The 27,087-nt window shown below is 44.1% G+C and overlaps 1 protein-coding gene across 8 annotated transcripts in view; it reads left to right on the forward strand.

The window, feature by feature from the left end:
* Positions 1-27,087, forward strand: part of ADCK1 (aarF domain containing kinase 1) — an 81,779-nt gene continuing 54,692 nt past the window's right edge. For 2 of the 8 annotated variants that reach the window (XM_069017982.1, XM_069017990.1), the window contains exons 1-3: positions 42-98; positions 2,923-3,060; positions 7,334-7,417. In XM_069017982.1, the coding sequence (XP_068874083.1) occupies positions 2,935-3,060; positions 7,334-7,417 (210 nt within the window). In that variant the 5' untranslated portion in view covers positions 42-98; positions 2,923-2,934. Of the gene's footprint in view, positions 99-247; positions 660-1,452; positions 1,527-2,922; positions 3,061-7,333; positions 7,418-27,087 lie in introns of those variants that run through there. The other 6 variants (XM_069017985.1, XM_069017984.1, XM_069017983.1 and 3 more) reach the window with 6 other exon arrangements.

The following is a 27,087-nucleotide window of genomic DNA, read 5'->3' on the forward strand; positions in this document are numbered from 1 at the left end:
TTCCCGGCGTGCCGCGCGGGACCGGGCCGTACCGTGTGCGAGGTAGAGGGGGGAGAGGCGTGGGGCGCGCGCGGGTTGAAGTGCCGGCGAGGCGGTCGGTAAGTGCCGCTCTGAGCGCCGCCGGAGCGCTCGGGCCCTCCCGCCCTCGCGGTGGCCTCGGCCCGTGCCGGGGACTCCGGGCCAAGGCGGCGAATGCTGCCCGCAGCTGCGGCCCCGGTGGCGGAGACCCGGTTTCCGCACGGCTTGGCGAGGCCGGGGTTGTTCGTGGAGGCGGGAGCGGCGCGGGACGCGGGTGCTGCTCCGGGAGACCCGGCCCCGTCTGAAGCAGAACCGAGAGCAGGCAGCGCCGGCCCCTTGTGTCCTTCCCGGGCAGTTCTCGGGCGCGGCGGCGGACGCGGGCTCGGGGGCCGGAGCGGCCTGGCCGGGGCTTTGAGCGGCCCTGGGTCCCCAATGCCCTCGAGGCGGTCAGCGGTCGCCGCCGCTCCCGGTCTGGGCAAATGGCGATGGGGTCACCTTCGGGGCTCCGACAGGGAACCGGCACCGTCCCGGCTGCCTCTGGTGGGAACAGAAGTCCAGCTGTAACGCGAGGGACCCTTACGTGAGCGAAGTTGTGTGAAAGTCAAAGAAACCACCTCACCTAGGTGAAAAAAGAGCTGGAGGTGATCCGTCAAGGCAGGGCTTAATAACGAGAGGCAGTGACATCCCAAGGCTTGTTTCACAGCTCCCAGGGCATTTAAGATATCCTTAGGGGCGTCGTAATGGCTCATTTACATGGAAAAGGCTCCTCTATACCTTATGCAAAACTTTGAAATACAATTTATTCCAGAAAATTCTATTTCTGTGCCTTATATTGGCGGGGTTTTAATTATTTCCTTTTTATTGCTACAACATGTTAAGCATGAAAGCAGGAACTTTCTTGCTGAAGAATTCAGCTTCTCTGCCTGTTTATTCGCTACCTAAAGTTCCCATCTTCTGTTTGTGTAGAGCTGGCGGGTATGGCAATAGATGTGATGTAACAAACTGCAGATTATAGCTTCAGGTAGGAATACAATGCAAGAACAGATGGACCTGCATTCTGCTTTCAATAAAATGTTCTGTTAGCAATTGAGAAAGTGAAGGAAAAAGGAAAAAATAATGAAAAAGAGAGGCATATTTTCTGTTAAGAAAATGTCACTGCACCTTTTACTTTTCAATAAATGAAATGTCCAAGGAGCACAAATGGCTTAATTAAAACATTTTGCAAAAAATGACTTTTGAAGGTGACAGAGGATACAAGAGATCTCTGTACAAAAAAATATTGGTCCTGCTGGAAGAACCCCCAAAATTTCTAGAATTCCAGTGAGGCAGGGGAAGGAGGGCAACTTTTTTTTTTGTAAAGTGCATGTTCGTTTGACTGCAGTCAAGAGCCCAGGTTTACTTTTGTTGACTTTGATCATAGATTCAAAGGAGCCCTGGTCAGCCAGCTACCCATTCTGACAGGAGAAAGAGCTGGGGTGCTGCAGGCAATTCTGACAGGCACTGACAGAGTATGTATCAGCTTTTCTGCCTCACAATTACCTAGGGCTTGTAAGGAAATAAAAGGAAATAATAAAGTTTAGCTAAGGTTCAGGTGCAAAGGTCTCTTGTGTTATATTAGCTTATTTTGCTGATTGTGTTCTTGTAAACTGTTTTTGAAAGATGTGACCTGTGTCACTGCATGTGTTTTTTGGTTACAAGGCTTCCAAGAGAAAAGGCACAAGCCAGACAGACCCTGCTAAAGGTTCATAATGAGAAGTAGGAAAGTTTCTCAGTCAAGCCTAGGAGTGGGAGGATTAGTAGACTCCATCTTGGTGGGGTGAGAGCCTGCACTGTATTGAGGGTGCTCCTGAGAGCTTGCAGAGTAGGTGACCATACCTTTTGATTTGTGATAGAAGCAGAAGGAATAGTCAATCATATTTTCTGCCCAATGCCAGCCATAGGGAAAGGAAAGAAAAATGTACCTAATTTGTTATTTTCTTTCAGGTCTGAGTCCTCTAAGATGACATAAGGAAATGGAAAATATATACATTAACATGTAAAGAGTTACATGTTTATGCTACTTTATATACTGCAAACAGTGAATGTAGTGATCCAAAGTGCTTAGTGTGGGAAATGTGTTCATTCCCCACCCTTGTCTCACAGAAAACATGTGGTTGAGAAGTGTCTCACCCCAGGCCTGTATTGGGCCTGTGACAGAGCTAGGAATAGGCTGTAGATTCCTGCAGATGAGTGTTCTGCCAGTACAGTTCCTGGCACTAGAATGGGATGGTGATAATGAGAAAACAAATCTCACTTGGTCACTCTGATCAGGTCCCTGGTTGTCTGGCACTGTCTGCTGGAGTGGCATACAACATCCTGGGATGCATTGCCTCTTCCTAGACCACTCATCATCAGTGTGGAACTTTTAGAACTAGCCCGGTAGAGCTTCTAAAAAGCTTTGGGTGCTGTTGATGTTGCAAGTCCTCTTTTTAAACCCTGTTTTTTTATATCTTCTGTTGTTCCCCTTATAATCTGCCTATGCTGTGATATCTTCAAAAATTTGTGTTGAAGAAATACCTGTTGCTAGGATCAGAATTGACTTCTGGTGATCTCATGTCCACCTGTAGTGTCTCCTTGAAAAGCCTTTAGGATCCTGAACAAATGTTTTGTTGCACATATGCAAGGTCTAGCAGTGAGTTACTTCTGGATTTGTGGCCCATAGACACTGTTGAGTTAGCAATAGCAATGAGCAACTTACCCGCAGTTGCTGGGTGATTGCATGAACTCTTGGCTGGGGGCAGTGGTAGCAATGTGTCATTAGGAAAGGAGCAATTAAAACTTGGATTGTCAGGTCCTCTGGGGCTGTAGGCATCAGATCACTAAGTCCTTATCAGATGTTACAGTTGCTGTTTTGTGTCTTGGCAGGGTTCATCAGTCATGGCACTAAGGGCATTGAAATTTGCCTCATTGACAGCAGCTGCTTCTGGCATCTATCTGTATGGAAACAAGTTCCTGGATCCTAATGATTTTGGAGTTGTTCGTGTGGGCCGAGCCATTGCCACAGTAAGTTCTACCATAGTAATGTGCAGGAAGATTCCTAGATGGGTAAGGGAATTGAGGTTCACAAGAACTTGTGATTTTCTGCATTCCCTGTCTGCATTTTCATTTGGCAGCTGGCTCAAGAAATCAGAAGATCTGTGGGGAGCTCTTCAAGTTCTTGACACAATGGGGAGAAAGGGGGTGAAAGGATATAAGGAATACAGCTGTTGTTTGCACATTTTGGAAAGAGAAAAATGGAGATACCGAGCTGCAGAGAGCTGTCTCTGCTTTCCTAGATAGGGTGAGACCTTCAGAGCAAGGGCTCCCTTTGGGCCCACATTTTCATCAGCCACCCTTCAAGGTCAGTCACCCAGGTGTGGTGTCTTGGTGCCTTTTAAGAGTGACTTAGTTCAAACCCTCTTCTCTGCATATGCTATTTCTACATTTTGTTATAAGGATCCTGGTTGTATTGATAAACTAGGGTAGCCATTGCCCTGTGACCCTTGGTATGAGGTTTGGGGAAAGAAGGACTGGTGTTTTGAGGATCATTCTCAAAGCAAGAGTAAAGTGAGTACAGGTGATTACATACTTCTGAGATTGGAGTGGTTTCCAGATTTGTAAAATAAATGCTGTATCTGCCTAGCACCATTGATATTTCTCAGAAAACTGGGAATGGAGACTGCTGCCTTCTCCTTGAGGATGCTCACTGATGAATCCATGAGCAGCCAGGAACATGGAGAGCAGCAACTCTGGAGGGGGTATCAGTGTCCTTGTACCTCACTTGTATTATACATCTGTCACTTCAGGCCACAATCTCCATCATTTACAGACCCCCAGTGGTAAGCAGCTGTCTGTCTGCATTTTCTGTGACTTTTAAGTACTTCATTAATGAGTTTTACAGGGAGTCAGCTCCTGAGGGCAGATGCAATAAGAAACAAGCTCTGTGGGTTGGCTCAGGTGCCATGTGCATGCAGCATCATAAACTGTTGAGAAAAATGAATGCTTTTTTTGAAAGGGTGAAGGTAGAAATACAAACTGTAGTCTTTCCTTCTTACTTAATAAGTGCTAAGCTTCATCCTCTGTCCCTGACCATAAGGTAGCAGCTCTTTCCATTTTAAAGCACAGGAAATTGAGGCATGGAGAGGGAATGCACCTTCTTGTGGCTGGAGGAGAATCTGTTATTCAGGGTGTTTGGGTTCTCCAATCTGCCCTTGAGTTCTGCCTGCTTGACCAGTGCTTCTCAGTCTTTCTTAAGCCACTGTTATTCTGGTAATCTACTGTTTAAGACAGAAGTAAGTGAGAAGTTCCAGCGATGAGGCTGTGCAGTTGGTCCATGTTTTGAGTGATGGTGAGAGATTACTTTCCTGAAGAACAGGATGTAGGAGAAAGGAAATATTCTTTGCTTTAGATGCTGGCAAATCACAGACATGCTTGACTTTCATGTTCTTTGCCTTCAGGGAGGTCACAAGTCATTGGCTGTAAAGCGCTTCACTGGTCCTGCTCTTAAATGCATTAGAGGGTTCTGCACCCATAGCTGCAAGCAGTGACCCCCAAAATCAAGTTACCAGTGCTCAGTCTTCTGTAGGTGATGGCAGCATGTGTTTAAATCTATGTATATACTTTTATAAAAGAATGTTCTGTCTCTTTTTGAATTCTGTTTCCTCTGGTATGTATGACTGCATGTATTTGAGTTGCTTCTGAGAGATTCTTTAGTCTTGCTGCACCAGTGACCTCTGCCTTCCCTGCTCCTTGTTGGACAGTCGGAAGTCAGCTCTCATCTTAGCACAGGCATCCTGAACTGCTGTCATTCCTTAGCCGTGGACCAGGTGAAGCCAATAGAGCAGACATTCACTTCTAAGAAGCTCAGCTTTGGGATTGTTCTTTTTGTAAATCAAAGAGAAGTCTCTAGCAAACAAGTGATTTTGGATATTGGATATTGGTGACATCTACATGTACCTAAAGTATCTGTCCTTCAATCTAGCCGTGCCAGGCTTCTTACCTGGATGCTTGATTCCATCATTGAGCCATAGCCAAGGAAAATTCGGACTCTAATGAAGAGACTGCAATTCTTAAGAGCTAATAAGTTCAGCAACAGCAGACACAAAAAATTAAGACAAGTTATGGTGGGGCAAACAAAAGAGAAGCCTGGAGAAAAGAACACACAAGGATCAAGGAACCTGATGTACAACTATGAGACTCTGGACAGATTTAATCTGAGTTTGATTAGAGAGATTTGAATCTGGTTGTATTTTAAGCATGTTGGTTCAGTAGTTCTTTGCAGACTCTGCAAGAAGCCTGATGAAGCTCACTAGTAGAAAATTTATTTTTAAGCCTCTGTTTAGGGAATTGGCTCTCGCTTGTATATGGGTAGACAGCTATTCAGGGGGAACATTGTCCCATGACTTGGTAAGATCTGAGGATAGGTTTAGGAGCAGTAGAAGAGTGTACAGTGTTGAGAATTCATTGATACCAAAGTGGGACATTTAACACTGGACAGGATGCAAGCTCAGTGAAAGTAATCTGGCATTTGTAAAGGGAGAGACTGGTTGATTTGTATATCTTTTTATAATTCCGAGCTTCAGTCTCACTCTGTAACGTGAATCACAGCACTAGTCTTGGATGAGAACGAAGTCAGTGGCGTGGGCAGCTTCACGCTGCAGAGAGTTTCTGTGTTCTGGTAAAATTAGAAACCTGGCAGAGCCATTGTGCATTTGCCATATTCTTTTGAGAGTATACCAGTTGTTTTGGTTATGTGGAAGGAACATTCTGTGCAGTAGCTAGACACTGGGAGGGATTTGGCAATGTCAGAGTTGCCTATCAGGATCATCATAATATTAATTTAGTGTTTAAGATTACAGTGTAATTAGCAACCGCTTAATTAATTCCCTCTTCCTCTGTAATACAGGCCAATCTGTTAGCTGCTTCTTTTTGAGTTGGAGGTGATAATTACCCTCGTGGACCAGAGATAAAATAAGAACCAGCTCAAGCCTTCATGCAAGACTGATTTGAACCTTTGAGGTTGTGAAGATGCTTTGAAAAATTTTTCTTCTGAGTGGTCTCTGTAGCTGTGCAGCTCCTGAGTTCATCAGGGACAAGAAAGCCTGAAATGCCAGAAAAAAAAATTTGCTGTGCTCAGTTTACAATTTGAAAAACAGGAAACATGAGAAACCTAACCTCCACAAGGAGGGACTGTGTCTGTTAATGATTCCCAGCTTGGTCCACTCTTGGATGCATTTCTGAGCTTTTGAGTCTTTCCCTCTTGTCTGTTCCGCTGCCTTTGTCTCAAACCAGCTATGATTCCCTTGCCTCCCTGGTTTTCATGATAAGTCGACCGTACTTTGTACCCTTCCTGGGCATGTTTATGGTGAAAGGTGGGGCTAGTATCCTGTGCCAGATACTCCCTTCAGTAGGGAGATTTTAGGAAAACTGACTTTGATGGAAGTTACACAAATGGTTCTTCATGGCAACGATCTTGAAGTTCAAATGCCATGTTAGTGGACAAGCTCCTCTAGGTGTATATCCCCTTTTCTCCCTCCAAACATGACCTGTATGTTTCTCTTCCATTCACTGATATTCTGACTGTGGAAAGAGAGGAACTTTAGTGATAGGAATTGTGAAATACCCTAGATCTATTTTCAGAAATCATTAAGGCACTTAAGAACATAATTCCATTGTCCATGGCAATGTCTAACAGGCTTTGGCTGGATCCCATATCCTGGTTTTGTAATTGGGTTTTTGACCCTTTGGCCCCATAGTCCTTTGTGCAGTTGAATATCCCCAAAAGTACTGCTGCTTGTGCTAATCTATGAGTTTGTCTTCAGTCACTCTGTTCCCTCCTGAGCTTCTACCCAGAGCAAGCAAGTTAGGCAGTTTGGAGGTGTGAAGATGAAGTGTGGGATAACTGTTGGGGTGCAAACGGAGTCTGGATGGCCTCTGTTACTACCAGCAGACCCTATTGTGGAAGCTCCAGATGGCTGACCTAAGATGGGAGTCTGCTGTGCAAGGTGCTGTACAGAGATTAGGAAAATGCTTTGAGCATCTCAAAGAGAAGATGGTATAGGAATGCCAAGTGCTGCTTATTTTTAATAGCTACATATCAATCAGGCCCCTGCACTTCTTTTTATAAGTGTTCATTGAAATTAAAATATTTTCATTTAATTTATTAATGAGTCTGTTGCCATAGGCTTCACTGTGAAGCCTAAACTTTGAAGCCTAAGGTACATACATTCTCTTTAACAGAAGTCTTATTGTTTTGATAACTGCAGAGCTTGCTCAGCATTTTTGGTTTCATTTGCAGACAGCAGTTATCACCTATGACTACCTCACTTCTCTTCGGAGTGTCCCATATGGATCAGAGGAGTATGAGTTCCTGAAATCACAGGTAGGTAATAGCACTGAACTGCATTCCTTGGAAACTGCAAGGCATAGGTGTGTTGCCAAAACCATTCCTGTAATACTGTCAGCTTAATAATTCAATATGCTTTCTACCAGATTGTTAACAGCAATATTAGATAACAGCTCCATATTAGATAAGCATCTTGCAGGACTTGCATTGCCCAGCAGAGGAGGTCCGGTCCTTTGTCAAAAGTAGCTATATGCATCCAGTGCTCACTTAAGTCCAGTAGAGACTCAAGTTCTTGGTGTATGTATTTGGGCTCTGCTACCAGATCTCTGCTGACCAGACTGGTTGTGTGGAGGTCAGCTGCTGAGAGTGGCCTGGCAGTGCTTTCTTATTCTGCTTATTTTTTGGTAATGGCCATAACATGAAGGCTGAGTGATTTAAGTAAACAGAGTGTGGTGAAAAGGAAATAATAGAGATGAATCAGACTCGCAGATCTCTGAGGAAATGAGAATTGTGCAAAGAAGTGTATATCTCATTGTGAAACACTCTGTTGTGTTTTGATATCAGTAACAATAATAGCAAAAGCATTTCTAGTGAGAAGGAAGACAAGCACCCCCACTGCTCCTCTCAAGTCTTGTGCTGCACTGTTCATTCCAGCCCATAGCCCTATAGTTCATTGAGCTGTGAATGACACCTGGTTTTAGTTGATTGCTTGTGATGTATGTTAGCCTGGCTTTCTCTGCTATTCTAGTTCAAGGCCTCTTTGGAGTGGGAAGTACAGCTTGTGCCAAATTAGGCCAGTCTGCATAGCATGTTTGAAGTAAGGTCTTTAACCTCATTTCTCTTCCCGGTCCATGTAGGATTTAGGCCACTGATGGGGTTATAGTGCATGGAGTGGTGCTCTCCAGGGATTCTTAGACTGGGGGGAATGTAAGGCTGGAAACAGCCTTGAGTAAGGTAGAAATCAGTTACATTGGACTCCAGCATGCTTTGGTATTCCTCTGGCAGAAAATCCACATCTGGAATGGTTTGCAGAATGGCTTCCTTAGGCTTGTTGTCATCCTCTCCTGTTTAAAAATGCTAAGCTGTTCTGATGTAGCTCCCCATACCAGGTGAGTGGCACTGATGCCCTGGCATAAACTGGAGATAGGTGTGTTGGAGTCTGGAGTTTCACTTCCATCTGCCCATGTCTCTGCACTGTACCTTTGAAGTCTGGTTTGCAGAAGGGCTGCCTGTAGCTTCCTTGAGCGACACCCAAGTTGTGGAGTTATCAGTGCTGTGAACAGCTTACTTCTTGGCAGAATTTGCAGCAGCTGTTGCAAATTCCTCACCTTTTGCCATGTATCTCCATGGTTTCATTAACCTCTGTCATGCAGGTTGTGATGATTTGTCAATCCATGCCCCAAGCAGCCAGAAAGGGCCCTGTTTACTAGCATTGCACAGAACTGTGGCCTCCCTGCTTGGCAGCCAAGACTAGCTGAGTCAGCCCCTGCATGGGGCAGAGCCAGTGGCAAGCACAGCATGCCAGCATGGCCAGCACTAGCCTTTGGCTGCATAGAGGGGCATGAGCTGGGAGACAGGAGGAAGTTGGCACAGGCATAGCATGAGTTGGTGAAACTCGTGGACCATTGGATGCCTGTCCTGCTGTTGACAGGTGTTAACGGAGTGCCACCACTGAGCCTGGCAGGAACACCACTTATGGGTTCCTCCGCAACATCCCTGTAGAGTTTGTGCCAGTGAAGCATCAGTTTGGCATGGGAGATATTTTGGACCTGGGCAATTGCACACCAAACTGTTAATCTCAGTGCAGTTCTAAGTGGATGGCAACCAAGTCTTTACCACCTTGCAGCTCTTTTAACTCTCTGTGGCGGCTGATTCTGTTGGTGTTGTACTAGCTCAGAATGACTTGTAAGAAGTTGCCCCATTGGAGTTGGTACTTAAGATTAGTCACTGGATGGGGCCAAGAGGATGTGAATGCCCCTCCCAAATAAGTGTTGTGTTTTAACAATACTTAGCCAGATGTTGCTTCTACTAGCTTCTGTCCTGGATAGATCTCTGGTACTCTCAGCTCATCATACTCTGTTTCTGTCCTTCTAGTGAGGCCAGCTTAACCTCCTCTTCATATACTGAGAGTTTGGAATTTCTTTTAAGTGTGTGTATAAATTGGCTGCTGATTTCCAGATGCAGTTTTGGTACTGTGCCTAGAAGAGAGATTCTGTGAGGCAGGGTGTATCTATATGTGTGTGTGTGTGTGTGTGTGTGTGAGATCTGGGGACCATGCTGATAGTGCCAAAAGGTCTGAGTGCAGTTGTTGTGCCTCTCTCCAGTGTGGAGGTGCAGCTGCATATGTCTATGAGGTGCTTGCAGCTCGGAGTGGAAAAACAGTTTTCTCTGTGGATCTCCTCCTGGATAGAGCATACTGGTGATGCTACTCCAGTGAAAATAATGCTTAACTTGTTCTCCATGGATTTCCAGTGAAACATTAAACTGGACTCTCTAAATTAAATGGCCTTGCATGAGAGATGGGAAGCTTCAGTGGCAGCACCAGTCCCCTGAGCCTATTGGGGCCAAACAGGGACAGAGTCATTAGGAAACAATTAAATGCAAAGCAGATTAAGAAGGAAATGGGTTCCCCTGGGACTTGTAGTCAGGTTCCTGCTTAGCTCCAAGGAATTATCTTCAATTTTACTGTATATTTCTGTCCCTTGTGGACCACTTTTGATGCTAATAATCTAAGACCCTCAGTTCTCAGCACTTTTTTATTGCCAGGAGATTGGGGGTATTCTACTACTTTCCATGAGGCAGGCAGCAAGCAGTAGATGGGAATTCACTGTGTGTCCTGAGGTTAGTCTGCCTCTCCATGGATCTCCTGTCAGCTAGGAGATACGAGAATCCACTTTCTAGATGGCGCCCATAGCTGTTCCTCAGCAACAACCACTTTTCATTCCTGCCCCTGCCTGTAGCAGAGATGAACCCGCTTATGTGCTCAGGCTTTATGTCCTTCCCAGTGGTTGCTTCATCTCACCACTGGTGGCTCGACCACATTGGAAGCTTGATCTTTCTTCTGAGTTAGGGGTCCTTTCCTGGTGTGTGGGCCCTTTTCCTGCATATGATGCCAGTGTAATGCGAGTGTACTGATGTAAAGGCCAGTGGTAGCCATGGCTGGCTCCAAGACATTGTATGTCTGTAGGTCTACTGTCAGGAATATTAGGGGAGTTATGACCATTCTTTCACTTCATATCTGTTTCATTAAATGATTCTGGACATCTCTGCAAATATAAGCTTGGGCATTTCTTTTCATTTCTGTTCCTGCTTGTGTTGGGCCAGAGGAAGATGGAGGGCAGCCTACTCGGTGCCATTCCTTACCTTTTGTTTTCAAAACAATTTTATTCTGTAGGAGGCTACATTTCTCTGACATTCTTCTGCCTCCTGGAGTGTTGGCCCTTTGCAGTGTTTGTCTCCTCAGTATCAAGTCAGCCTACCATGTGACATTTCCAGTGGTGTTGCTCTCAGTGTAGCACCTGGATGTCTTGGCTGACACTTCCTACATGGCTGGCGTCAATTTCTGTTGATCCTGCTGTCAGTCAGGAGGTGTGTCACAACATGCAGTTTGTTTAAGGGCTGGTATCAATGGAATTCTGAGTTGTCAGTGTAGTAAGAGGATTGCAATGGGTCAGTTGTCTTGCAGATTTTGGCACAAGTGGCCACAGTTGAAAATCTTAAGCAGGACATCTTTTTGTTGTTTTCCTCTGTAAGACAAAAGGTTACTGCTGTGAATTTTGGTTTTTTTTGTAATAAGGAGGAGACTGCAAGGAGAAAAAGGATCTGTGGTCAAGGTATCTCAGAAGACAGTGGGAATCCATTCTTGAATTAACTTTGTTGGCTATAAAATTGCTTTGTCAGGGAAAAGCCATTTGGGGAGGTTAATTAAATCTCCTCCTTTTGAGAGCAGAATGAGGATGTTCTCCTCATTCAAACTTAGGGTTATTGGACTGTCAGTACCTGGGCAAATATTTGGAAACTGTAACCTTGTGCCATCATTATACAAAATACGATTTCTTGCTCCTTGGAGGCTCTTCCTGTCTTTGCTATATTTGCTTTTCACAGTGAAGTGGGTGTTCTCAAAATGAGTTTTGTCTCACAGTGAAGTTGCCCAACTGAAGGATCTTGGAAAGAGCAGGAATGAATGTATGTGTGTGTGTGTTTTCAAAAATAATCTATAGTTTCTGGATAGTTCAGACGAATGAAATAGCCTGTGTCTTTGGACTTCTCTTGTGATTCAGTAAAACCGTGTGCCTTAAATATTAAGTGATGTCCTAAAACAGTTTCTTCCTGATGGAGGTGGACTGCATCTGTAGAGAGAAGTCCTCAGGAACTCTCCACGGCATTCCTTCAAAAAGGCAACTGTGAATGGAGACTGTGGGCTGTTCTACACTACAGACAGTGTGTGCAGTGGTGGGTCTTCTTGTGCTTCAGCCTCTGGTGAACTGAGGTGAGAAGCAAATGAACTCCCCTATGAGACACGAAATAACCATTAGGTGGCAGTGACTTTCTGTCACCAAACTAAATGGGAACCAGTAATAGAGAGGTGAAGAGCTTCAGAGTCATCCACAGTCCCTGAGCTGATCATGTTTGGTTGCCCTATTATGTGCTCCCCAGGATATCTCTTCATCTAAAAGGCATGGTCGACACTAATGCAGTCTAGAAAAGCTACTGTCAGGGCCAGCTGGTGGCTTGATGACTCTACATTTGAGCACTGCTGTCTAGCAAACTTCCTGCTAACACATAAAGCATGAAAGCTTTGCACTGAAATCACATAACAAGCTGTAAAAGAAATCTTCTAGTTGCAAGACACTTCCTCCTTGTGCTTCCTGGAGTGGTGTCAGCTGAATGCTCTGGCCATAGCATCTCTAGGTTTTAATTTTGTAGCATTAGGAAAGTCCATTTTTGGGGGGATCTGTGCATATGAGACTAGATGTTCTTCAGTCATCTGTGGTGATTTATTCAGAGAAATGGACCATCTACTGTGACATTTTTGAAGGAGAAAGAAGGAGATAAGTGAGGGGAAGGAGGCAGTGCCTCGTTTATTGCATCTTTTTTCCTGGCTGTGCACACTTGTCCCTGAAGTGCTTTGCTCCAGGAGCATGACTGTGAGTTGTCAGGTGCTCGACTTTCCTGAGTGTCTCTCTCAGCTTCCCAGCAGGAGTGACAGTGTGCCTGGGGAGCATTTAGCTGTCTCTCCTCCAGGTGGGGCTATCCCTTTTCATTTGAGTCCCTGAGGACCTTACCACGTTGCTTTCTTAGAGCTGCTGGAGAGGTATATAGAAGCCAGACTAGTATCTGAAGAACATCCCATCTGGTAGAGTGAGGAAACCATTAAGAAGCCCTGGGAGGATGCAGGCTGCAAGGAGCTTGCATCTTAAGAAACATTATAAAAGGAACAAATGAGAAGTGGAGAAATAATCATGCTTTACTTAGTGTTTGGACTATGCCTTGAGTCCCAATGTGAAATGAATGCTAAGCAGTGCAAAGTCAGGAGGTATGGCAGGAGATGGTATCTTCTCTGAAGAGCTCATGGGCGTGGTTGATTTGCCTAGATTTCCACCCTAGATGTGAGTGGTGCAAATAGATGTGAACATGGAATTTTTCAGAGGCTTGAAGGTCTGTGTAAACAGGGAAGGAGACAAAAAGCAGAAATTATGTAGGATGCTACTGTAAGTGACTTAATGCTGATCCCATTGACATTGGATCAGGCCCTGATTTGGGATGTTTTCTTAATGAAGGACTGTGTAGCCGTGAACTACTGACCAGTTTATATGGTTCACAGAACACAGAATCACAGAATATTCTGAGTTGGAAGGGACCCACAAGGATCACTGAGTCCAGCTTTTAAGGGAACGGCCCACATGGTTGTTGGAGGCCACCTGTAAAATCTGTAGAGCTGACAGGTAGCCAGTACTTAACCTATTTTAAGAACAGGAAGACAGCTGTTTTGAGAGTACAATGATCTTATCTGAGACTAGGAAAAATAGATAACCTAAAAGTTTTGTTTGGTGATAGTGACATATAGTTGCAATGTCAAAGTGGACTTCTGAAGTGTTTTGTTTGCTCTGTGAGTCCTTGGCAAGACCCATATTGTGGATTCTATTCCTTTTTCTAAGGTTCTTGTAGTTAGCTTGCAGTGAAACACTATCTTGAAAAACTCCAAATTAGGAGTACAAATTAGATATAAAACCAGGGGTGAAGAGAATCGGTGGCATGCAGAGGATATTTCATGTATCAGGCCAGGTTGGAATTTCAGAGCAGGACTGAACATTGTAGATTTGCTCTGCTAAACCAGTGACCTTCTCACATTCTCCCCAAAGTGGATCTGATAAAAGAATGTGCTGGAAGGCAGCTCACAATTACCTGACCTGTCAAGCAAGTGTCTTCATTTAGTCAGTTAAGTCAGTGGTGAGGGAATTGCTGTGGTGGGTGGTGTCTTGCAAACACTCATCTGGACTTGTTTGCAGTGTGGGAGGCATCTTAGTGGGTTCCAGGCAAATCCTTTGAACGTATGTGGGGGCTACACTGTTTGCATACTTGAGGGAAAGGTGTCTCTGAAAGATACTGCTGTATTCTTCTATCTGGTGCCCCAGGGCCAGGCAGGACTCTGTAAGGCCTGAGGAAGCCCTGCGGACTAGGAAAAAAGGAAGCTAAGTGTCCTGGGTTGCAGTGTATTCTATTACCATCCTCATGAGCTGTGGAAACCAGGTGGGGCAGTGTTTCCTTGCCTCCTCCCCCCAGACTATCTTTCTGTTAATGGCCCATCATTGTCCTGCCAAATGATTCAGAGATAACTCCCTCCGGACTATCTTCTGTTAATGAGCCTAATCAACACTTGGCCTCATAACTCATTACCCTATTGTGAGATGCTTCCACCCAGAGGGAGGAACCAAGCATCCCATTGTGGATATAATCTGAGACGCTGAACACCAGAGACAACCTTTCCACTGGATTTCCAGAGGCCAGGAGCTACATAGCCACCACTGGACTTTCTGAGGAAGAGCAGACCCCTTTTACTACAGGATCACTGCTTCAGAGGACTGCAGCCACCATTCTACCAGAGTGCTATCACCACCCTGCCTAACAGGGACTCAGGTTGTATCTTGACTCTGTCAGTGTTTTCTTTTACTTTCTTTTCCTTTTCTTTAATTTCCATTAAATTGTTATTCTGACTTGATGCCTCCCACTTGTTTGTTTTCAAACTAGCACGCTAAGTTTCTCTTGAACTGGAGTAGTTGATGATTTAGTTCTAGCAAAAAGTATTGTTTGATGTCAGGTTTTAAAGCTATCCCTTGCTTTATTTGCTAGAGTGTTCAGGTGCCCTGCCTGGAAATGTGCATTTTTGTACATCTGGACGGACTCATCTGTTTGCCTTAGACATGTGCCAGTTTTTTCAGGTGGGAGTGCTTATAGTGAAGTAGCCACCTTTGAAGAGAGGCAAAGGTTCAAAGATGGCTTTGGAAGAGTCAATTCACGATGGTAATCACATTCACTGCCACACTAGATAAGCCTACTTTTGGTCCTACAGAACTGGCTTGGGGTTCCTTTATTTTTATTGGGTGTTTTGTTTACTTGTATCTTTTTTGGCTTGAGAGTTCTGTCTCAGTGGCTACAAGTTCTGCTGGCTACAAGTTCTGCTGATGGTGCACCATTCAGAGCAGCTTGCTGCTCCTTCCTCTGCAGTAGCATCATTTTGGCAGGTCTGACACCAGTAACAACTTGTTCCTGTCAGTGTACTGAGCCAATATGACACAGAAGAGGGCCACAGCCAGCAGATAAACAAGGGTCATCTTTATAAAACCTCCACTCTGTTCTGAGCTCCACTTTAAAAAGGAATTTGCATGTGAGCTTTCACATGTATGAACCTATCCAGTATTTTATGAAATGCCTTCTGCCAAGCCAGGATCCATTTACTATGTTGCTAGTTTTGCTGAATTTAGAGGTAAATTCACTGAAAAGGTCACTACCAGAATTGCTTTCAAAAAAACCCCATGTCTTAAAATGTCTTTACTGCCTGTGCAGTCTTTGTTTGAAAATATACTCATTTTGAGTTGCCTGTGAACTCTGTAACTGTGCAGCCTGTTTGTTATTGTAGAGCTTTTCTGAACACAAGTTGTTTTTTACAGAACTATTGAAGGGCAGCAGGCTTTGTTTATCATAGGACGGGTGTGTGAAGAGAAGTAGGGAAGATACGCTTTTCTCCCTCGGGCCCTTTCCTTGGCATTCACAGTCAGGCAGCACAGCTGGGCATTTCCAGAGCCTGGTAGGAGCTGTTTTATCTCTGCAATGCCCTGGCATCACCTGTTCTGTCTCTCTTTTTCCTCTCCAGGACAACTTCCCTGCTTCTATTTCTTGCAGTGAGCTGAGGTTTTGCTGTGGCAGTCTGAACTGGGAGTTATTCTGTGCCAATATACAGAGTGCTGATCCGTGACTGGGGAATGTTAAATTGGAATGATGGCTCCTGATGAGGAGATGAGATCATCTCTCTGATGGAGATTGAGAAACATCAAGGCTATTAGCTGGAACTGCACTTTCCTCGCTGTGAGCTGGTGCTAGTTCAGGACTGTGTGCTTGAAGACAAGAGGTGACTACAATCTGATGCATGAGAGGGGCTCCCAAGAGCAGTACCAGCTCCTGCTGCCCTGACTGGCAGGGTATATCCTCTGCAGCTTCCCTGACTTCCACTCTTCCCACAGTGGACTGAATCTGTACCCAGAAGTGGTGTTTGATTCTTTTAAACCTATGTTTTGATTTTAGGGTAGCAAGTGTTCGGTAATCTGGTTAAGTACTGAGCAAAATGCATGCAGAAGCAGCTTCACGCATGCACCTCTCCTGGTGTATCCCCATCTGAATGCATGCAGCTTCCCACACTGGCCCTGCACAGCTGAGCTCTCCCTTCACTTGCACTACCAATCCTGTACCAGGCCTGAATCAGCATCCTGCCTGCTCCATCTCAGTCCTTACCTCTGCCTGATGTCTCAGCCCAGGCTGCCACCTCCCTGGCCCCTGCGCTGTTGGCGGATTGGATGCAGGCTTACCCCACCTGGCCTCACATTTCTTGGTAACTCATGTGGGAAAGATTTGCCACAATCTTTAATTTTCTGAGAACTGAGACCCAGGTGCTGGGAGGATACATTGCCAAACCTAGGCAGGACAGCTGCTGGCTGCAGTTTTTCGCACTTGTGTCAATGGCAGCCAGACCAGCAGGTTTCCCCTTCCCAGTCCCTCTCTGCAGTAGGATTCCCAGCTCTGGCACAGCTTGGTCCTCATCTGAGAAGACGAGCTCTACGTTGTGTGTGCCCTAGTTTCATTCCTGTAAATCTCATTTCAGAGACAATCAGATGTCAGGTTCCACAACATGTTGAAATCCAATGAGCTCACGGCCCAAGGAACTCTTCCATTTATAAACAGCCTAGAAACCCACTATATTTCCTACTAGTATGGATAGAGTGAAGTGACTAATGCAGACATGAATTTTATTTGAAGGATACTGAATTTAAATAAAGTAACAATAAAGAGATCAAGCTCTGTCCTTTTGCAAAATCTTTGAAATGGTGGGATGTATGTGTAGCTAATAAAAGAAAGTTCCTTTGTAAACAGTGTTCGCTGCTTATAATTGTTGGACATGTGTAGTAAATTAAGGAAGAAGCAATGTATTGGTAAGACCATTTACCCACATCACATCCCAATGACAGATGCCCCTCCTTCCACCTGCATTGCTCAACAAATTTCTTCTCAAGAGGGGAAATGAATTCTCAATAGCAACATGCCTAGTAATTAACCGCACTGTAATTCTGATGTGCAATGCTGTCACCCACCATCAGGTGGGAGTGGAAAAGGCACTGCATTTTGTTGATGGTGGAACATTTGTTTTTCTCATCATTTTGACACCAGAGGTAATTGCCATTCCTGAAATATTCTCTTGCTACTATTACAAAGCAACTGTTAGGGACAAACTAATTATGAAGAATCTCGTTATGACAGATTAATAGGCCAAGAGAGGGGATTTCTTTTTTTTCTTTAAGGCAACTGAATAGTAAAATCTAACAGCTCCCATATAACTGCTAGAAACACATGCTTCTCTGTAAGCCAACATATTTTTTCTTAGAGGTGAGTAATTTGAAAAACGAGGACTAGAGTATAGAATGGGTTTCCAAGCTTGCTTTTATTGAGCTTTCGGTTTCTCAACATTATATGCCAAAATGAGCTAGAGTCTGGGTGTTGCCATATGGAGGGGAGGTCTTCATGGTTGGTATTAGACCAGCATCTTCTATCTGGGTCATGGTTGAGCAGCATCATGAAGGCTTGAAGTGAAGAATGCTGGACTTGTGAATTTTATGGACTTTAGAACAAGACATGAAGTCATTATCTGGGCTGCTTTATTGCCTCTAAGGGTTTTCTGTGTCAGGGAGGCCAAACTAATATGCTGGTTGAGTTCCAAGTGGCCGGTATGCTTGTGTCCCCCTGGAAGTTGCAGACTACCTGCTCCAAATTATTCTTATGGGGTGCTCTCTGGGCGCTGTTTCAATGTGGCTAAAACATGTCTGCTTTCCTGTAGTAGAGGGGATTGAGGCACCTTGCCTCCCTGTGACTGAACCAGTCTGTCAATGCTCAGAGGAGGAGGACTTTGAAATACCTTTACTTCTCACTGCTGTGTCTAAAAGCTCACGCAGTGTATGAGTAGTCTGGACAGCAATCCATGTAGACTTGGTAACTGTGCTTTCAAAGAGCCAGTTAGGTATGTAACTCGTGGCTGACTGGCTACTGTGGGGTGCTAGTGAATGCCAGGTGCTGATGAGCAAACCATTAAGGGGGAGCCAATTATAGGCTTCAAAATAGAAATAATGTAGAATTAAAGAAGCTCCTGAATGAGGTCTGTTCATGTTCTCAGCTTTGCCTTGATGTCTCCCTCAAGTTGTCAGGAAACTACAGGCAACTACAGATCAAAGGATCTCTGTAGTTGGGACTGAGTCCCCTCTTACTATCTCCAGCCAGGTGTTTGTCCCTGAAGCACTCTATCCAGAAAAGGAGCAAATCTTCAGAGGTAATCAATGCACAGCCCCCATTCATGCCATGATCTCCTTAATGAGAGAACAGGGAAGCTCCATTCTTTTCCAGAGACCGAATCAAGACCATGTTTATGTCATTTTCTATCTTCTGCCTGCTGACATCAACTCCCAGTTTCACTGTAACTTCATTCTTCTTTATGGGATCTCTGTGTGGAGTATGTAAATGCTTTAATATTAAATATTTGAGGCTAGAAGTCATAGATAGTATTAATTTTTGATTACTAGCATGTGCTTTAATTTCTTTGCTTCATGTCCATCTTGTGTTGTGCAAATTCTTTAATTTTTTTGCCGTGCAAATGTCTTTGGGAACATACACAGTGATTTTACTTGGCCACTAAGATCTGATTCTTTGGAGGATCTTTGTCAGTATTATTGTTCTGTCAGGTTTTGCACCAATACCTTTTGTCTTGAGTTCACTATTTGCCTTCTAGCCAAGGTTAGACATTAGCTATCTTCGACTAGCCTGTTGATGGAGAAATATTGAATATGTAATTTTATATATAGATGATCTCAGTTTTATTCCCTTCACAACCCTGGTGAGCCACAGCTAAGTGCAGGGGAGGCATGTACAGTATTGTTCGTTGTGATACCAGCTGCAGTAAAGGCAATTGCCTCGGGTACTGCTGGAGGTAATTCCTTCTGCTTATTGTGGGAGCAAAAGCAGTCTACTCTGGATAACATGTGGCCTCACCTGGGCTCTCCTTTTGTTCATCTCAGTTTGGTGCCATGTCAGATACTCATGTTTTACTTCATTAAATTGCTATCTCATGCTCTTTTAAAGTGGCACTCTCATAGCCAATACAGGTTCTCTCTCTTCCTTGTGTTCCTAGCAGCCATAAGGATTCAGTAGACCAAATGCTACCTTCGCTGGCACACACACAAGCCAGTTTTTTCCAAATTCTGCTTCCACTGACACCTGCAGAAACCTTTGTTTTCAGTGAGAAAGCATAGGAGTGGTTGCAAGGAAGGGTTGGACCTTCTAATTGCAGTTTAAGAAGTCTATTGTGTATGAGTCAGAAGAGACACCTGCTCAGTCTCCCATACTGGTGACATTGATGGGATGCTAATAGACACCAGCTGCCTTTCTTGGTGTGAAGCTGTGTGGTGTCAACTAGATGAAAAAACTGGAGTTATTTATATATATATTTTTTTTTCACTGAAGTCAGCAACTCTGATGGATATCCAGAAGGGAGCAGACCTTCTGAGTAACAAAGGGACAACCCTTTTTTTTTTTTTTTTTTTTTTGACACAGGCAGTTTTTAAAACACAGAACTGCACTTTGCCATTGGTGATGACTTATTGGCACTGCAGCCACTCTCTCTGTTGGATGTGGTGCTATGACAGTCACTGCAGTTTTTTGGAATTGACAGCGTAATCCCATGGTTGTTATCTTTCCTGACTTCCTCGTCAATCCAATTTAATCACTTCTAGTTATTTCATGTTTTACTGTCTCTTTCCTTTTCAGGCATCCTGTTCCTGTGGGAAGAGGTCTGTACTTTAAAGGTCAGAGCTTCTCAGATTAAAGAAGGGGGAAGGAATCCGCCTCTGTTAGTTTGGTAATGGGCTGTACTCTCTGTAGAGACACTGCAATAGAAACCCTTCTTTCTGGAGTCTGTCACCCAGCTGAATACTGGTGTGTGTCTGCATGGCTGTAAGAGAGGGAGCTGGCTTGCTCTGCTCCCCTGGCTGTTGGAGTGACCTGCCAGGAGAGAAGTTACATATGTACAAGGAGGAGAAGCTGCTATTGCACTATTTAATCGCCTGATGTTGACTCAGATGGGTCCTGACTGGAGGTCAGCTGTGACGTGCAGCTGGTAGGGTGGGATTCGACTGTTGGGAAGAGAAAAATGCCAGCCCAGATTCTTCAGCGTTGATGAAGTGGATGTGACGATTTCTCCCCTCCAGCTGCAACGGCTGCCTCTGTGCTTCCTAGTTTTCTGCACATCCACAGTAGGAGAGCAGACTGTGAAGCTACCCTGTCTGGACCCTCAGCTGCTGAACTAGATGAGACTTAGCTGAGCTTTCTCAATGGTGCTTGGGCCATCCATCCTCATAAAACTCACCTTTCAGTGTGCCTTTCAGTCTGTCTTCTGCATGTTGGGGCTTCCTGTGGAGTCCATGGCTTTTCCAGCTTCATTTTATTGCAGGATGGAGTGTGAGAACTAAGGGAAGAGGCTGTCAGATCTCCAGCTTCATTCCTCCTGCTAAGATTCTTCACTTAGCTTTGAAAATATGGCCAAATCTGTATGAGCTTCTGTGACAGCTGATTCCTACTGTGGCCTTGGTTGAGTTCTTCCCCCCACCCTCCTCATGGCCCAAGACCAACCCTCACTTCCCATGCCTACTGCCTTTCCATGGTCTTCTTATATGGAAATAGCTGTCTGGGGAGTGTTCTCCTCTCAGGTCATTTTTACTGCACAACATCATCGTCTCTTGCTATTCTGTAAATAGTATGTGGTTTCTGCAGGGCGTGTCAGCAGCTCCTGTTTAGGGAACACTCCTGTGTGTAATACACAACTTGGTTGATACTGTTCCTTCCAGCAACTGAAAATATCATATGAAACAGGGCTTAGCAGGACTGATGAGAAGGTGTGAGTGCCCCCCGCCCCCCAGCAAAATACAATGCTAAATAAGATGGTGTCTTTACAGTACTCAGCTTGTTTTCACTGGCATCCCATGTGGTTTGATCCAAGCTGAACTGAATTAATTTTGTTAGCCAGATTTTGAGAGATGCTGTGTCAAATTTATCATTTCGCTTGCCTCCGTAACTGGAGCTGCAGGCTCTGTGATCAGTGGATCAAGACATGTGCCTCATTTCATTGTGGCTTCTGTAAATGTCTCCGTGCCTTCTGCAGACATGCTGTTGAATTACTTCCTATCCTCCTTGGGTTCTCTGCAATGAAGCACAGGACAGATCTGATTGTATACCAGCTATCAGGACAACAAGGCACTGAATGCACTTTTCTGAACCTGCTGCCTTTGCAAGTACTAAATGTCTGTGTATACATGGGTCTGATCCTTCTGTCTTGGGCAAATCTGATCTTATCTTATCCTCATGTGTAACTAACCATTCATGATAATGTATGTGCCCCATGAGAGAGCCTGTGTGAAGGACCTCTTGAACAGTCACAGGGTAAAATAGCCTCAAGAGCAGAACCTTGTTCACCAGAGGTAAAGTCTGGGTGTAGGGAACTCAGCTTGACTCTCAGATTCCTGCTATAGGCACAGGAGTTCTATGGCCCAGTTATTTTAGCATATTATTTTCCCTTTGTCTCTGACCAGCCCTTCCCTGTGCTCCTTGTTTTCCTGGCTCAGGAGACTTACACAGAACAGTGCATTGTATCACAGAGGTGTCTAGAGGGGCAACAGCTGCTCTCTTCTGATTTTTATCCCGAACTGCCCAACAGATAACTAATTGCAGCTCAGTTGCTTCTATTAGCTATTTACCTAAAATTGAGCTGGCTAATGAAAATGTTTCTAATTAATACGAGGCAGATTAAAACTCATTACAGCAAGGTCGTCAGTAATGAGAGATAATCAGAGCACAAATGACCGAGCTTGGAGAAAAATGAAGATGGAACACAAACAGGTGATCAGTGCTGGTTGTGCATGCGCCGGCCAGCAAGGGCAGGGTTCAGCAAGGTGACTGCTGGTACTCTGCCCTGCAGTTGAGAAACACTGTATCCTCCTCTCCAGAGCATCTTGGGGAGTGACTGGCCAAAGAGCTGGACCTCAGCCTAGTGTAAAAATGTTTCTTGAACCAAGTGACATCTCACACTAGCAGTTGGAGGGGTTTTCAGCCACTGGGAGCTGGCAGAAGGGGGTTTTACCCCTCACGTGCCGACACAAAGAAGCCCGGAGGTCAACGCTGAAACCCCTCTGGAAGGCAGCACTCAGTGCCCAACACACAATGAAAACGGGGTAGAGCTCCTCACCCAAAAGGGGCTGTATCCTTCTGTCGCAGTTTAGCAGGCACGCAAGAGAAGGCAAAGAAGTAAAGAGAGGGGACTCTCTGTATGTGTTCCACACAGGTTTATTCCCGTGAAAAGACAGGGATGAAGAGGCCAGTTGGTGGGAGGGTCCAGGGATCTTATACTGGGTACAGAATAGGTGGGGAAAGGGATCTCAGCCAATGGGATAGAGACAAGCAGGTGGGATTGACAGGAAGGGAACCAATGGGAACAACACATTGGAGGGACTCAGGGCGTCGAGGAACAAAGAACTTTCTAGAATTTACACATATTAAAGAAGGAAAATTAACATACATAACTTCATACATAAAACAAGAAGACAAAATATTCACCAATCAGGGGAAAACATGCAAAAGGCGAAACAAGGGAATCATGGGTTCTCACCGTGACTGCAAAGTTACTTGCTAAACTTGGGTTGCTAACCACCACAGCTGGTTGTCTGAGTTCTCCTCAGGAGAAAGAGTAGCTACAGCCACCTGCACTACTACAGTTTGTTGCTAGGCCAGCCTTTAGTCACCTATATGAACTAAGTTTTGAATAGGGGTTTTAGCTGGAAGACTTTGGAGTATGTGTGGCACAGGTGGGTTGTCAGCATCCGTGAGCGCTTGTATGTGAAAATTCAGAGTCCTGATGGCTCGAGTGTGTGAGCTTACCTGTTCAGTGTAAAATGTTGGCCTAGGTTTGGAAAACAGGGAAGTTTTGCACAAATCATGAAATGTGTTTGCTTTAATTTCAGCTACCTGCTGCATTGCTGATACAAGGCCACAGCACCAACACCAGACTTCAGCTGTCTGATGCAGGCCTACTGTCTATATTCCATTAGTACAGAGTTTACTGGCCATCCTGCTAGTTGTGTGACTCCTTGTTTTCTGTGTTTGTGGAACTGAGAAGCTAAGAAGGTGTCACTTTAGTCTGGGGGATCATCTCCATCCTTAATCCTTTCCAAGCTATCTTTCTGTCCCACTGGCAACCAACTGTTGTGCCAGAATTTCTGAAGGATCTTATTAAGTTATACATAACTTACACAAATAACAAATTATTAGGTAGTGAGGTACATTGCACCAGGACTTATTCCAATTCCAGAGGTGTGGATCTATCCATCATTGGCAGTATGATCAGTTAGTATTGGTATAAGGAAGCATTTGAATGGGAAATATCTAGTGTGCTTAGGAATGAGCTTTTGTAAAAGGTAAGTAGGAAAGATAATACAAAAAGCAGACAATAACTATTCCATTTAGAGTTGTGTATCTTCCTGCAGCATCCTTGCTGCCAGTCAGTTTGATTACCAGGCTGCTAGTGTTAGTGAAGGCTGTAGTAGTTTATATTTACTGTATGCTTATTCTGATTAGTTGAAAGAGGAGATAACAGCCCCTTGGACAGAACTACACTGTCACTGAAACGGGTTCTACGTTTTGTACTGCTGTTTTTAAAACACCCAAGTACCCTATTCACATCACCAGTAGACGTATCCTCCCTAAACATCTTTTGGCATGGCCACCGATTTCAGCTTCTCACTGTGTTGAATTGAGGTGGACATGTTTTCACTTCTCTCTGGTTTGTGCTGTCCTGGGTCATCTAAAGCTCTTTCTGCAGTTTTACTAGTCCTGTGCATGTGGCTCTGTCATCATCAGGGGTGGAAGAGAAACAACTGTGACCAGATTCCCTTCCTGTATTCTCTGACATGTCTTTTCTTTCTACCCAACTTACTGTGTTTTGGGGATACCAACCATGGAGGTGATGACATCCTCTTTTCCCTCTGTAGGGAGTCCAAAGGACAGCCTGGCTTTTCCAGTCAGTCTCCTGCTGCAGGCATTTCTGGAAGAGTGTTCTTGTCCAGGATGGCTCACAGCATATATGCTTGGGATGCTCCCACCTACTGTGTGCCACACAGAAGTTTCTTCCCAGCCTCTCAAAGGCTTAATATGAAAGACTATAAGCAGCAGTTCTGTTGTTCTGTGGAAAGAAAGCAAGAGTTCATCACCAATGTCAGAACTCCTTCGAATGGCAGGTAATTCAGTGAATATGGAAGACCCTTGGAAACAGGTTGACCTCAGCAGAAGATTTAACTGGAATTTGGGAGTTGGATACACCAAATAGGTTCTTTGAAGATTTCAATAATGTACCCTGTTTGCATTTTCTCATTGTGGCCAGACAATAGGGTAATTTTTGTCTTGATGCCTTGAGCAATAGTGTTCAAAGCCCTTTAGACATTTTATTACCTGTAATGTTCTTATGAGTCTGTAAAATGGGGAATAGCGATCCTGAGTTTTGTAAAGAGGTTTGTAAAAGCACTTTTAGAGATGAAAAGCTCCATATAAAATCAGGTATGGTTGTTTTATCATAAATATCTAAAGCCTTTCTGAATTCCATTAAGCTCTTGGTTTCTCTCTCCTCTGAAAGTGAGTGCCACTGGTTAATGTTGTATTGGGCAAAATGGGATGTAAAAAAAAAACCAGCTTAAAAACTGTTGTTGCTTTGTGGAATGTGCCATTGTTTGTGGGTTTATGAGAGCTGGAAATAGGAATGGGAGCTTTTTTTTTTTTTCGTTATTTTATCCAACTTTTCTCTCTTATGCATCAACTCTCTGTAATCTAAACGGTCTCCAAACATTTCAAATCTCTTTTTTAATAGACTCTTTTATATTACATGATCATATTTCCCCTGTCTTTCTCTGTCCTTTTTTATTTATCTACCTCTTTTTTTGTGAGGGGATGTCTAGAATCTAGGGTGGGGTTGTGCATTTAATTTATACAATAGTGTTTTGATATTTTAAACATTTTAATCTTTTTTATCACAGTCAAACAGCTTTTTTGGGTTTTCCTGACTCATGCTGTGCATTGAGCACACTGAGCAGTCCACAAAAATGTGATGCAAGTGTTGGATGGTTCCAGTTAATTGAGAGCCCAGCAGTGTGTGCGGGGAGGACAAACTGCACCTCCCAGTATGTGTAACCTTGCAGCCATCTATGCTGAGAGTGAGATCTCCTGGTGTATTGATTTTTCACCTGTCTTTGGTAGGGAGTTGGCAGTTGGCATTTTTCCACAGTGGTGAATAATATCTGTTGCATCTCATGGAATTGTTGTCACTGCACTGTTCTCTCCTTTGCCAGATCAGTAGCAGGAAAATTAAACATTGGTGTGAGAACAGGTGTAATGGGACACTCTGCTGTTTGTTTTTGACAGTGATGCAGGTCAATCATTTTGTAATAGAGAGCTCCTTCTGCCTTCTGTGCACTACCTGGACCTCTTCCTCTTTTCATCATATTTCTCAGTGTTTCCAGTGCTAGTGCATCTTCCCTGCAAGTAAAAATGAATCCAGGTCCTAAGATAGACAAGGTTTCTGCAGGATCATCTGGTCTAAAAATGCTCAGAGGAGGTTGCAAAGAAACTGTGGTGAAAACAGCACTAAATGTTGCAGCCTTGTCCTAATTGGAGAGTCTCCCATTGCTGCTGTCTGTAGTGCTGGGTTTCTGAGCTGGGAATGGGATAAAATGAGTAAGTGATGTTCTTGTATCTCCAATAATTGCTGAGTTTTCCGTTCACTCTTTGTGAGGATATTTGTTGAAAGCCACTTGAGAGCCCCAGTAAATACCTCTTTTCTAATGCCTCTTTTCTATTGGCCATTGTATTAACACACTCACAGTATTTTAGTGGACTGGTGAAGAATAGTTTTTCCCCCCTCAAAATCCCTGTTGGCTTTTTATCAGTTGTATCACATTTAGCTAGATGATTTTTAGTACTCTGTAATTATTGTCTCAACTAATTTAGTTGATACAGAATTAAAGCTTGCAGGACTATAGTTTCCCAGATTAGTCTGGATTTTTCTTAAAAATAGGGCAACATTTTTTCTCTTTTAGTCCTCTGGAAGTTAACAGTTTTAATATGAGATTTTCTTTTTTTATGATTATTAGCATCTCAGCTACTTCTTGAATTAATCTCTAATTTTTATGTGATTGAAGTCTTCCAGGTGTTTTCTGGAGATGGCTTTCTTGAAATACTGTCTTGGAGAGTGTATCTCCATTGTAAGCAGTGATGGGCAGGCTGTTCTCTTTGCATTCCTAATTCTCATTTCACATTTTGCCAGCTAAGAGTATGGCCTGCAGAGTTGGGATGACTTTTCTGAGGGATTTCATATGAGGGGTTGCTTCCACCACTTACTTTACTGTCTTTAGTGGCCTTTCTGAGCATTTTTGCCACCAGGTCTGTCACCAGATATCAAATACTGAAGTTCTCACTGGTATATTTTAGCTTGAGCATTTATTTTCTTCTAAATTAATTCCTTTATTTTAAAGACCAGGTTAGCACATACCAGTTTATGACATCTGCACATTTGATGTTCTGATGAGCAGTTCTTTGCCAATAATCTGTGTGAGTAAAGGCTCCTTCAAAAGCACCCAAATTACTTGAGAAGCCAGGTCTGCTTGTACATCAAGCATAATTCAAAAAACATCCCTTTGCAGCTCTGCTTGCTGAGCATGTGCTACATCCCAGAGTTGCCTCCTCTCCGTATTTGAGAGTTGTTACTTTCACAGTTTTAATAATCAGTATTAATCCCAGTCTAACCAGGGTTTAGGTAAAGCAGAGGAGTCTGATAGCCATGTGGGCCAATGTAGAATTTGTCCTGC

This window comes from Aphelocoma coerulescens, chromosome 5, assembly GCF_041296385.1.
Source record: "Aphelocoma coerulescens isolate FSJ_1873_10779 chromosome 5, UR_Acoe_1.0, whole genome shotgun sequence".
Lineage (NCBI taxonomy): Eukaryota > Metazoa > Chordata > Aves > Passeriformes > Corvidae > Aphelocoma > Aphelocoma coerulescens.